Below are 14,059 nucleotides of genomic sequence, written 5' to 3'. Positions count from 1 at the left end.
CACGCACACACAGTACGCAGACATGCACACACACGGTCCGCAGACATGCATGCATATGGTACGCAGACATGCACGCACTTGGTACGCAGACATGCACACACATGGTAAGCAGACATGCACGCACGTGGTAAGCAGACATGCACTCATACGGTAAGCAGACATGCACGCACACGGTAAGCAGACATGCACATGGTACACAGATATGCACATACACAAACTGATACACAGATAAATACACATACAGACATACGTACATATTTGAACACATTCTTAAAAACACATAAAACAGCCATAAATATATATATACTGTGTGCAGAATTATTAGGCAAGTTGTATTTTAGAGGATTATTTTTATTATTGATTAACAACTATATTCTCAATCAACCCAAAAGACTCAGCTTAATATTTTTGGAAGTTGGAGTGCTTTTTTTTTAGATTTGGCTATCTTAGGAGGATATCTGTTTGTGCAGGTAACTATTACTGTGCAGAATTATTAGGCAGCTTAATAAAAACCAAATATAATCCCATCTCACTTGTTTATTTTCACCAGGTAAACCAATATCAGTTGCCAACATTTAGAAATAAACATTTCTGACATGCAAAAACAAACCCCCCCCAAAATAGTGATCAATATAGCCACCTTTCTTTATGATGACACTCAACAGCCTTCCATCCATAGATTCTGTCAGTTGTTTGATCTGTTTTCGATCAACATTGCGTGCAGCAGCCACCACAGCCTCCCAGACACTGTTCCGAGAGGTGTACTGTTTTCCCTCCCTGTAGATGTCACATTTTATGATGGACAACAGGTTCTCTATGGGGTTCAGATCAGGTGAACAAGGAGGCCATGTCATTATTTTTTCTTCTTTTAGACCAGGGGTCCTCAAACTTTTTAAACAGGAGGCCAGTTCACGGTCCCTCAGACCATTGGAGGGCCGGAATATAGTTTTTAAAAAAAAACTATGAACAAATTCCTATGCACACTGCACATATCTTATTTTGAAGTAAAAAAACCAATACAGGAACAAATACAATATTTAAAATGAAGAACAAGTAAAGTTAAATCAACCGGTATTTCAATAGGTAGGTAACTGTACCCAATAGGCAGCATAGGTCCCCAATAGGCAGGTAAATGTGCCCAATAGGCAGCATAGGTCCCCAATAGGCAGGTAAATATCCCCAATAGGCAGGTAAATGTCCCCAATAGGCAGGTAAATAACCCCAATAGGCAGCATAGGTCCCCAATAGGCAGCATAGGTCCCCAATAGGCAGGTAAATGTTCCCAATAGGCAGGCTGTTTCCCCCTTATAATGCCATATGCAGGCTGTTCCCCCCTTATAATGCCCCATGCAGGCTGTTCCCCCCTTATAATGCCCCATGCTGGATGCCACCCCCCATATAATGCCCCATGCAGGATGTCCCTTTCTCACACCATATAATGCCCCATGCAAGATATCACTCCCCTGTCTTTATAATGCCCCATGCAGCATGTCACCCCCCCATATAATGCCCCATGCAGGATGTCACCCCCCATATCATGCCCCATGCTGGATGTCACCCCCCATATAATGCCCCATGCAGGATGTCACCCCCCCATATAATGCCCCATGCAGGATGTCACTCCCCTGTCTTTATAATGCCCCATGCAGCATGTCACCCCCCCATATAATGCAGCATGTCACCCCCCCATATAATGCCCCATGCAGCATGTCACCCCCCCATATAATGCCTCATGCAGCATGTCACCCCCCCATATAATGCCACATGCAGGATGTCACCCCCCCCTATATTATGCCCCATGCAGCATGTCACCCCCCATATTATGCCCCATGCAGGATGTCCCTTTCCCCCATATCATGCCCCATGCAGGATGTCACCCCCCCATATTATACCCCATGCAGGATGTCACCCCCCCATATTATACCCCTTGCAGAATGTCACCCTCCATATAATGACCTATGCCTCCATACATTAAAAAAAAAAAAATCCAATACTCACCTCACTTCTCACTTGCTGCCGCTGCTCTGGTCTGGACTCCAGCGTCGCGGCGGCGTTGTCCCGCTCTGCGCTGCCTGTGACAGCACTCGGGAGGGCGCGGTGTAAAGACGTCACCGCATCCTCTGACCTGAGACGTCACAGGAAGCGCAGAGCATGGAAGACAGCGGATCTGCAGAGGCATGGGGAGAGGTAAGTATCCGCCTGCCAGGGCCCTGAGCAAGCGGGTGGAAGGGCAGGCAATGGCACCGCTCTCCTCTCCTCCGCCCATAGCCCGGCGGGCCGGATGAAAGTCCTCCGCGAGCCGCAAGTGGCCCGCGGGCCGTAGTTTGAGGACCCCTGTTTTAGACCTTTACTGGCCTGCCACGCTGTGGAGTAGTTGGATGCATGTGATGGAGCATTGTCCTGCATGAAAATCATGTTTTTCTTGAACGATACCGACTTCTTCCTGTACCACTGCTTGAAGAAGTTGTCTTCCAGAAATTGGCAGTAGGTCTGGGAGTTGAGCTTCACTCCATCCTCAACCCGAAAAGGTCCCACAAGTTCATCTTTGATGATACCAGCCCATACCAGTACCCCACCTCCACCTTGCTGGCATCTGAGTTGGAGTGGAGCTCTCTGCCCTTTACTGATCCAGCCTCTGGCCCATCCATCTAGCCCATCAACAGTCACTCTCATTTCATCAGTCCATAAAACCTTTGAAAAATCAGTCTTAAGATATTTCTTGGCCTATTCTTGACGTTTTATCTTATGTTTCTTGTTCAAAGGTGGTCGTTTTTCAGCCTTCCTTACCTTGGCCATGTCCCTGAGTATCGCACACCTTGTGCTTTTTGATACTCCAGTAACGTTGCAGCTCTGAAATATGGCAAAACTGGTGGCGAATGGCATCTTGGCAGCTTCACGTTTGATTTTCCTCAATCCATGGGCAGTTATTTTGCGCCTTTTTTGGCCAACACGCTTCTTGCGACCCTGTTGGCTACTTGCCATGAAACGCTTGATTGTGCGGTGATCACGCTTCAAAAGTTTGGAAATTTCAAGACTGCTGCATCCCTCTGCAAGACATCTCACAATTTTGGACTTTTCAGAGCCCATCAAATCTCTCTTCTGACCCATTTTGCCAAAGGAAAGGAAGTTGCCAAATAATTAAGCACACCTTATATAGAGTGTTGATGTCATTAGTCAATACCCCTCCTCATTACAGAGATGCACATCACCAGATTTACTTAATTGGTAGTTGGCTCTCAAGCCTATGCAGCTTGGAGTAAAAGTATCATGTGATCAAAATACTCATTTGCCTAATAATTCGGCACACAGTGTATACACAGTCATACACACAAGACACATTAGAAATATATTTAATATGGGGATTGGGGAATCTGGCGACAAGCCTCACTCACCTGCCCCTTGGCCTGTGTCTGGTCCAGCTTGCAGGGCCGCCAGCTTGTCTGATGGCCATCACAGGCCCTGGACCATCAGAGGGGCCCACTCGCCGCTGGGGCCCACACCGCTTCCCCAGCATCTCCACAGGGAGGACCTCCGGCGGTGTTTGATTGCTGGCACTTCATCAGGGTCCCCCTCCTGCTCCACTGGCGCTGCTTAATTGACGGCACTTCCTCAGGGCCCCCCTCGGGGCCTCCCTTCATCAGGACTCCCCCTTGGGGGCCTCCCTTCATCAGTAACCCCCTCAGGGCCTGCCTTCATCAGGGCCCCCCTTGGGGCCTTCCTTCATCAGGGCCTCCCTTCATCTGGACCCCCCTTCTTCATCGGGGCCCCCCTCCTGCACCCCCCACTCCGCCGCTTGATTGCCGCCGCTGCCCCCTGACACTGTTTTCAGGCATGGCCGCGCGCAGTGCGCTGTGCGACTGTGTCTGCTAGTAATGACGGCAGGGGCGACACAAACGCAATTAAAGGGGCAGTGTCGCCCCTGCCGTGTCATTACTACAATACACAGCCGCACAGCGCACTGCGCGCGGCCATGCCTGAAGACAGTGCCGGTGGGTGGCGGCGGCAATCAAGCAGCTGAGCGGGGAGTGCAGGAGGGGGGCGACTGCTATGGGGCCCCCCCTGCTCACGGGCCCCATAGCAGTCGCGTGGCCTGCCGCCATTGGCGGTACGCCACTGCTCAGCAGGCTCTACTTTTGCAGAAGTCCAGAGTAAGTCTAATGGCCTTTTGTTACAATAAATAACCATCAGTTCCGTGCCTTTTGGTTGACTGTGCTCAGTTGCATACTTTAGCTATCTACTACTATTTTTTACATCAAGACGCCATTACTCTCTCACTTTATATTCCAGACCTGCCTAGCATGGCCCTTGTGCTTGTCACACATAGACATCCTGCACAGGTGACCTGTGACCTAAATAAGCCTGTGCAGCCACTGCAAATGATATATATATATATATAAATAATTACCACCCGCATCAACATATAGAAATCATTCCCTATAAATAACAAGGTTATACAGCATATAAGTCATACAGGAGGGTTTGTTGGTCCACTATACAAGGGCCGCAGTTAGAGATTTAACAGAAGTGTCGTGCTAGATGATAAGAATTGGAGGCCTTTTGCCAAGAGTAATGGGCAGCTTATCCACATGAGAAAATAAAGGGCTTCATTCACAAGTATCACAAAAGACTGCAAGTCATCATTGATTCACAATGAAGCACTTCACGATATTAAGAATGAAGAGTATGTCAACTTCTGAAAGGGCATTTTATTTTTATCTATATTGCTAAGGTTAGTTAATGCTGTTTTGTGAAGTATAATAGTTGCATGTATTGCACACTTAAGATAACAGATGTTTTTTTCTGATCGCTCATTTTTTTTTAAAAAAATAGTCCACATCTTACATTATCAGCCTAGGGTATGTAAATTTATAAGCACAACTGTATTTTAACATACAGTACAGACCAAAAGATTGGACACACCTTCTCATTTAAAGATTTTTCCATATTTTCATGACTATGAAAATTGTACATTCACACTGAAGGCATCAAAACTATGAATTAACACATGTGGAATTATATACTTAACAAAAAAGTGTGAAACAACTGAAAATATGTCTTAAATTCTACCTTCTTCAAAGTAGCCACCTTTTGCTTTGATGATTGCTTTGCACTCTCTTGGCATTCTCTTGATGAGCTTCAAGAGGTAGTCACCGGAAATGGTTTTCACTTCACAGGTGTGCCCTGTCAGGTTTAATAAGTGGGATTTCTTGCCTTATAAATGGGGTTGGGACCATCAGTTGTGTTGTGCAGAAGTCAGGTGGATACACAGCTGATAGTCCTACTCAATAGACTGTTAGAATTTGTATTATGGCAAGAAAAAAGCAGCTAAGTAAAGAAAAACGAGTGGCCATCATTACTTTAAGAAATGAAGGTCAGTCAGTGCGAAAAATTGGGAAAACTTTGAAAGTATCCCCAAGTGCAGTTGCAAAAACCATCAAGCGCTACAAAGAAACTGGCTCACATGAGGACCGCCCCAGGAAAGGAAGACCAAGAGTCACCTCTGCTTCTGAGGATAAGTTTATCCGAGTCACCAGCCTCAGAAATCGCATGTTAACAGCAGCTCAGATTAGAGACCAGGTCAATGCCACACCGAGTTCTAGCAGCAGACACATCTCTTCAACAACTGTTAAGAGGAGACTTTGTGCAGCAGGCCCTCATGGTAAAATAGCTGCTAGGAAACCACTGCTAAGGACAGGCAACAAGCAGAAGAGACTTGTTTGGGCTAACGAACACAAGGAATGGACATTAGACCAGTGGAAATCTGTGCTTTGGTCTGATGAGTCCAAATTTGAGATCTTTGGTTCCAACCACCGTGTCTTTGTGTGACGCAGAAAAGGTGAACGGATGGACTCTACATGCCTGGTTCCCACCGTGAAGCATGGAGGAGGAGGTGTGATGGTGTGGGGGTGCTTTGCTGGTGACACTGTTGGGGATTTATTCAAAATTGAAGGCATACTGAACCAGAATGGCTACCACAGCATCTTGCAGCGGCATGCTATTTCATCTGGTTTGCGTTTAGTTGGACCATCATTTATTTTTCAACAGGACAATGACCCCAAACACACCTCCAGGCTGTGTAAGGGCTATTTGACCAAGAAGGAGAGTGATGGGGTGCTACGCCAGATGACCTGGCCTCCACAGTCACCAGACCTGAACCCAATCGAGATGGTTTGGGGTGAGCTGGACCGCAGAGTGAAGGCAAAAGGGCCAAAAAGTGCTAAGCATCTCTGGGAACTCCTTCAAGATTGTTGGAAGACCATTTCCGGTGACTACCTCTTGAACTCATCAAGAGAATGCCAGGAGTGTGCAAAGCAGTCATCAAAGCAAAAGGTGGCTACTTTGAAGAACCTAGAATATAAGACATATTTTCAGTTGTTTCACACTTTTTTGTTAAGTATATACAGTGCCTACAAGTAGTATTCAACCCCCTGCAGATTTAGCTGGTTTGATAAGATGCAAATAAGTTAGAGCCTTCAAACTGCAAACGAGAGTAGGTTTTATGAACAGAAGCATAAATCTTACAAACCAAAAAGTTATGTTGCTCAGTTGAATTTTATTAAATTTTAAACATAAAAGTGTGGGTCAATTATTATACAACCCCTATGTTTAATATTTTGTGGAATAACCCTTGTTTGCAATTACAGCTAATAATCGTCTTTTATAAGACCTGATCAGGCCGGCAGAGGTCTGTGGAGTTATCTTGGCCCACTCCTCCATGCAGATCTTCTCCAAGTTATCTAGGTTCTTTGGGTGTCTCATGTGGACTTTATTCTTGAGCTCCTTCCACAAGTTTTCAATTGGGTTAAGGTCAGGAGACTGACTAGGCCACTCCAACACCTTGACTTTTTCCCTCTTGAACCAGGCCTTGGTTTTCTTGGCTGTGTGCTTTGGGTCGTTGTCTTGTTGGAAGATGAAATTACGACCCATCTTAAGATCCTTGATGGAGGAGCGGAGGTTCTTGGCCAAAATCTCCAGGTAGGCCGTGCTATCCATCTTCCCATGGATGCGGACCAGATGGCCAGGCCCCTTGGCTGAGAAACAGCCCCACAGCATGATGCTGCCACCACCATGCTTGACTGTAGGGATGGTATTCTTGGGGTTGTATGCAGTGCCATCCAGTCTCCAAACGTCACGTGTGTGGTTGGCACCAAAGATCTCGATTTTGGTCTCATCAGACCATAGAACCTTGAACCAGTCTGTCTCAGAGTCCTCCAAGTGATCATGAGCAAACTGTAGACGAGCCTTGACATGACGCTTTGAAAGTAGAGGTACCATACAGGCTCGTCTGGAACGGAGACCATTGCGGTGGAGTACGTTACTTATGGTATTGACTGAAACCAATGTCCCCACTGCCATGAGATCTTCCCGGAGCTCCTTCCTTGTTGTCCTTGGGTTAGCCTTGACTCTTCGGACAAGCCTGGCCTCGGCACGGGAGGACACTTTCAAAGGCTGTCCAGGCCGTGGAAGGCTAACAGTAGTTCCATAAGCCTTCCACTTACGGATGATGCTCCCAACAGTGGAGACAGGTAGGCCCAACTCCTTGGAAAGGGTTTTGTACCCCTTGCCAGCCTTGTGACCCTCCACGATCTTGTCTCTGATGGCCTTGGAATGCTCCTTTGTCTTTCCCATGTTGACCATGTCTGAGTGCTGTTCACAAGTTTGGGGAGGGTCTTAAATAGTCAGAAAAGGCTGGCAAAAGAGATCTTTAATCCACACATGTGAAGCTCATTATTCTTGGTGCCTGAACTACTTCTTAATACTTTAGGGGGACCAAACAGAATTCTTGTGGTTTGAGGGGTTGAATAATAAATGACACTCTGAAGTAACTTTTAACGTTTTAAAAAAAAAACAAAAACAAAATTTGCTGCAGTGCATTTCCCACTTCCAGGCTGATCTACAGTACAAATGTCACAATGCCAAGTTAATTCCGCATGTGTCAACCAGCTAAATCTGCAGGAGGTTGAATACTACTTGTAGGCACTGTAATTCCACATGTGTTAATTCATAGTTTTGATGCTTTCAGTGTGAATGTACAATTTTCATAGTGAAAATACAGAAAAAATTTTAAGTGAGAAGGTGTGTCCAAATTTTTGGTCTGTACTGTATATCTTAAAGAGGATGCCTGGAACTTTTACATTGACGGTCTATCTTTAGAATTAATCATTAATATCTGATCGATGGGGTTGCGACACCCGCCGATCAGCTGTTCCCGGTGCCGGCAACAGATTTGATCAGTTGTGGTGCTGCACAGCACAGCTGTCCACTGTATAGTACTGCACATCCACCCCTGATTGAAATAATTAAGGGGCACATGTGCTAGTTCCCAGCCGCAGCCACTATGCCATTGACGGAGCTGTGTAATTTCACTCCACTCCACATCCAGCCATTGCCTGATCAGGGAACAGCTGATTGGCGGGGGTGCCGGGTGTCGCACCCCTACTGATCAGATATTGATGATCTCTCCTAAGGTTAGGCCATCAATATAAAAGTCCCGGACCACCCCTTTAGCCCTATATGTTTTAGGGGCCCGAAACTTTTATAAGCAAAATAAAGTCTGGTTGAATTACTGAAAGTTCTCTGCTACAGGAGGAGCAATGTGTTGGTCATGCTTGTGCATACCCATATACTTTACCACACTTTTATCTTTTGTATTATATTCACCGTGCACGTGTAGGCTGAATGGCGCTGTAATTAAAGGATTCGAGGAGGATGTTGGTACAAAAACATCATTTTATGGTTTCACAGTCAACACCATGAAGAATTCTCTCATTGCCTATTATGAATACGGTTTCACTGAAACACCCAAAGGGCAGGTAAAAGATATAATTAACTCTTCACAATTTAGGAGGCAACTTTGACCTTTTTTTTTAAGATATAATTAGCTAGCGCGTATGTAATAACCAATGCCTCTGCTAAAAGACTTAATGTAGTTCATTATTTAAGACTGTAAAAGGAGTGGACCACTTGCTCAGTGTTGGAGTAGCTAGCCAAACTATTTCCCAGTTATCCATATTGTCCTGATTTCTGCATATTTAGAGCCAATTTTCAAAATCAACTTTTGCCCCTATGGAGGATGGGAACCTTAAGAGGAACTTAAAGCAGTCCAGATTATATAGCAGCATATGGTGGTATTATTTGGTTACTGACTTATATTTACTGGGAACTAAATGGTAGTATAATGGGGGCTCCTAAATGAAGTATTATAGGCTGTAGGAGATCAGTCGCTTGATTAGTCGGTAGTGTTCACAGAGGCAGGCAATATCTTGCTCAAACACGAAGGTTAGATATGGAATACAACAATAATAGATTTGCTGTGTAATCCTAGAATGAATATCACCTACAAACCAGGGGCGGACATATCATTGGTGCAACCTGTGCAGACGCACAGGGGCCCAAGAGGTAAGGGGGCCCATTTATACCTCCAAAGCAGGTGCAATTTTGCATTTTTAGGAGCTCTTGAGCTGCAAAGGGCCCATGTATTCTTCTTTCACAGGGGCCCTTTGCTGTCTGTGTCTGACAGTGCTACAGACAATTACACAACAATAATGGTTTCAAAAGATAATTATTTTATTAGAAAAAAATTAAAAATATATAAAAACGAGAAAGATAGGAATCCAGCAGGTGGAAAAAAACAAAACAAGGGGTACAAAAAATATATCAGTAATAAATATAGGGTCATCCACTACACCCAATATATGTCATGAATATATGATAAAAGTTAAATTGGGAAAGGACTGTAAACCAATGAAGATATTTAAGCTCGGTATTTCATGATTGGAAGTATGAAGCTGCCTGAACATGAAGGTTTATTACAGTCCACAAGCCTTCAGCATAAAGGAAAACAAATAGCCTTTCTCCGGCACAAATGTTTAACAAAAATAAAACAGTTCTTTCAGACGATACAGGCGACAGGCACACCTGTTTACAGTACAGTCCACTCTTAGCCAGTCTCTAGCAAACTCTGACCAACATACAATAGGTCTTTCCACCTTCACTCCCAGTGCACCTCTGAGACAGCTCAGTTGCATTTTAAATGAGCTGTACAGCCTAGATAGGGGAGCAGCTAGTTCCACCCAGCTCTTCTAGATGCTCCTAAAACATGGACCCAGAAATCCAGTCCCTTTTGAAAACATCACATCAACCCAACATTGCTGGAACCTGCTCTATGGGAATCTCATCACCGAGGCTAACCACTTAGGTGACACATATCTCCCATCCAAGACCTGTCTACCTGCATCCTTACAAGGGATACTATAACATATTTCACTATTATATGGTTGGAAAATGTGTGCAGTCTATGGCAGTATTATATTAGCACTATACAGTGTTATTGTTTCTGCTAAAATTACAAGAATTGCCTAAGTTGCAAGTTAGGAAAGGCCCTATTTTGTTTGTGGTACAGGGCCCCAGTTTGTATACAGCTCACCCTGTCAATATATCAGCAGTGCTGTGAGTGGTAATTACATTTCTTGTATGTTTTTACAGGGTCTTCGATACATATTTATACCGTCAGATCTAAGAGACTATGTTATGCTACGTTCCAGTATTTTAGGAGTTCCTGTCCCAAGTGGTACTGACATAGGAGATAAGTATGTGGGATTTTCTCTATGAAATTGAAATGTTGGACTGCATGAATCATCGCAGAAATCCAGAAAATCCTCTTTATTTCTCACACAGGCCTTCTTCATATTATGGTCCTGAAGCGATTCCAGAGAAATTCAAATTTCTGCATCCCAACTTTCTGGTCTACCTTCGAGACAGGTGATTAATACTCTTTGTATGTTGGTTGAAGTTTTGAAGATGGTGACAAGTGCAGATTTAAATGTGGTTGTCAGTCATCAAAAGGTTAAATTCATATAGTAAATTAACATTTAATCCTGGACTTGATGTCAACGTTGTTGTTTTTGCAGCTCTCTTGTCCATTTTCACAATGCACGTTAAGGAGTGAAACAGAAACTAGACGTGAATGCAATCCTGTAACTTTACCTAATCAGCTACAATGTAATTCTTATCTTACAGATTCCTAAAGTCAGAAATACTGAAAACAGAATATGCAAACCTATATATGCCCAGTACTGGTGGGCTCATGCTACTGACTGCATTACACTTCTGTGATCAGGTGAGGGTTTCTTTGTGAACTTTCTCTAAACTGTAGCACTGCTAGGCCAGCAATCAGTCAATGCACTTTTCTAGACGGGAAAGAGCGAGGACACTATCAAGTGACATCAGTAAGAGGGAGGGTAGGCTGATAATTGAGGCACAAAAATACTAAGCCCATATGTGCACAGCATCATACAGGGGCATGTAGGTATTACTATTTGGGGATGTTCACGAGCGTAACTATTGTGGGTGCAGGGGTCACAATTGCACCCGGCTTCTGAAGACCAATACTGTTAAAGACCCATGATAGTTGGAGGCCTTCTTGAAGATTTTGCATTGGGGCCCATGAGGTTGAAGTTTCGCCACTGGGGACGGGGCAATATTCTAAGTAGTTGATTCATCAAGCAGTTTACACTGTTTTTCAGCTTAAAATAGCTTGAAGTTTTGTAAAATTTTTGCAGAACTTTTTTACACCAGCTCTGCCAACTTTATTTCATGAGGGCAGTGTTCGTGGTCACCTGGCAGCTCCAAAATAGCTATCACAAACAGTCTTTGCACTAGATACTTCGTTTTCTAGATCCCAGCGGTTGCCCCAGCCTTCATCCCTTAACCCATGTACAGGGATCTGGACCCACTAGGCTTCGTCACAGGGTCAGCTGCTGTTCAGTGGTGCAAGCTGGCAAGAAGAATAGTCAGTCAGCCGGGTCAGAACCAGGAGGTATGAGAGATTCAAAATCGTAAGGCAGGAGAAATGTCAATAAACTTGTCATGTCAGAGAACGAGAATAATCAGAACAAACAGGAGCACAGCAGTATGCACCAGGACAGTAACGATATTGACTGGCATTGAGAGTCAGAGCTTAAGGGTTTTCAATAGCTGACTGCCCTGCCCAGGGCCCTGTGGAAGAAGTGATTAAACCTAGACTAAAATTAACCCCATAGTTCTCTTATAAAGCAGCACCAAAAGTCCCAGGGAAAAAATAGGACTGGTGGTGTCACACGTTGCAACAATAAAGGAACTACTGCCCAGTGGCCAAAGTGGAAACAGAGGAAGCACTAATAGGGGCAGATGTTACACTTTCTGATAACGAGGGGGTATCGCTGAGCATGCTCGACAAATTAATCTTAATTTACTCAGCAAAAGTGTAAATTATGACAAAAATGCATGCCAGTTCTAAAGGGCCACGTCTCTTAATGAATTTGGCACATCTTACCCTAGCTCACACTGCATGGTGTATAAAACACCAGTATTGATAAATCAACGCCTATATCTTTGCTCTAGGTGAAAGAAAGTCAAGCTTTATGATGAAAGTATGTCTTCTTCACAGGTCGATGCTTACGGATTCATTACCAAGAATTACAACAAGTATTCTGACCATTACTTTGAAAGAACGAAGAGACAACTTGAATTCTATGCCAATCATGACATGATAATGGAAATGCAATTGTGGAGCAAACTGCATCAGAAAGGGATCATGACTTTATACCAACGATGAAGAGAGATTTCTGCCATTAGATTTATGAAAGGATGAGGGCTGTGTTCCTCCATAGCTCCAAATAGCTATGAAAAAAATACGACTTATTATGAAATGGAATATTTTAACTACATCATTGTTCATCGCCTCGTTAATGTTGCAGAAAAATTGAAGGTTCCTACACAGAGAACTTGTCCTATGAATTCCAATATTTTGAATTAATCTTTAATCACCTTAAGATAACTAAAATATAGTTATCTGTGACTTTAAAACTCTCTAACTGTGTTTTAGTGAAGCCTATCACTACTCAGATTAGAAAGAAACGGTGTTTAGGTTGCCAAACAGGCATTTCTCCTTTTTTTCCTTCTATTGGATAGTAGGGTTGTGGTATTTTATTTTAAATAATCTCTTGGTCAATTATCTACTAGACATGTTCTCTAGATGGAACAATAATTCCAAGTATTTGCAACTGGATTAATCAATAACATTTAGACTTAAAAAGAACAGTTGGGAGCTGTGGTTCGGAATTGTGCTATAATGGTGTCACACGCCATATGGTCAGTACTGTATTATTGCAATTTTATGTGGGATTGTGCCTTATTTTTACTTCTTAACTACTGTTTTGAGCCAATGTGAAATTGAATACCTCTTAGATGACATCGTAATGAAGTTTTTTTTTAGGAAACTTAAAGGGTATGAGTATAATTTAAATGGAAACTGTCAGCAGGATATCGCCTCCCAAGCTATTTATATGTGCATGTAGCTCTTTTAAAGACAAGTCCAGCAATATCTTCACATGGCCAGTCCATTCCTCCATCACTAAAACATCAACGTTTGGATAGATGTGCAAATGTGTCTGAAGTGCTTTCGGCATGTTGGGCTCTTCCCCAGTTTCTGTCACTCCATCTCTAGTCTCTTCCCAGTGCTGCCTCCTCTTTCTTAACTGACAGTTCCTTTGAACTCCCAGTTGACATGGCATTGAGGCTGGAGAGAGCAGAAGCTTGGGGAGAACTACCACATGCTGAAAGCACTTTAGCTTCATTTGCATATCGATTCAAATGCTGATTTCTCAGTAATGGAGCAATGGACTGGCCATGTAAAGGTATTACTGGACTTGTGTTTGAAAGAGCAACATGTGCATATAAATAGTGTATGGAGTAAATCCCTTTAAACGATGATTGCGTCTTATTCAGTGTTTTTTTTAAAATATTTTTATAATAAAAGTGTAAGTAATTTAGAAAGCGTGTCTTAGTCTATTTTTTTTACTTCTATTTTACAGGACAAGTTTTGTGTACAGTTTGAAAAGTAACTAAAATGTGTATTAATATTATTAAAATAGGAGCTAACGGGGCTGAATGTAATAAAATAATAAAAGAGGCATTACTTACCTACTAAATCCCTCTGCTGTGCCCCGGTCTGCTTATTTGGCTGTAGAGACCCTTGTCGAACACCACTCAGACTAGCCCCTGCCTGTAGCGGCCACTT

The 14,059-nt window shown here is 43.5% G+C and overlaps 1 protein-coding gene across 1 annotated transcript in view; it reads left to right on the top strand.

Annotated features, from left to right (window-relative positions):
* ST6GALNAC2 (ST6 N-acetylgalactosaminide alpha-2,6-sialyltransferase 2) overlaps positions 1-13,815 on the top strand; it is a 129,002-nt gene extending 115,187 nt beyond the window's left edge. Inside the window, exons 6-10 of the mRNA XM_073683961.1 lie at positions 8,675-8,813; positions 10,486-10,589; positions 10,678-10,761; positions 11,020-11,119; positions 12,428-13,815. Of these exons, the coding sequence (XP_073540062.1) occupies positions 8,675-8,813; positions 10,486-10,589; positions 10,678-10,761; positions 11,020-11,119; positions 12,428-12,595 (595 nt within the window). The 3' untranslated portion in view covers positions 12,596-13,815. The remainder of the gene's footprint in view (positions 1-8,674; positions 8,814-10,485; positions 10,590-10,677; positions 10,762-11,019; positions 11,120-12,427) is intronic.
* Positions 13,816-14,059: the final 244 nt, after the last annotated feature.

Source organism: Phyllobates terribilis, unplaced genomic scaffold (genome assembly GCF_046119375.1).
Source record: "Phyllobates terribilis strain yellow unplaced genomic scaffold, ASM4611937v1 Scaffold_5__5_contigs__length_657084704, whole genome shotgun sequence".
NCBI lineage: Eukaryota > Metazoa > Chordata > Amphibia > Anura > Dendrobatidae > Phyllobates > Phyllobates terribilis.
Note: the sequence above shows the minus strand (reverse complement) of the source record. Positions and strands in the feature narration are given on the sequence as shown.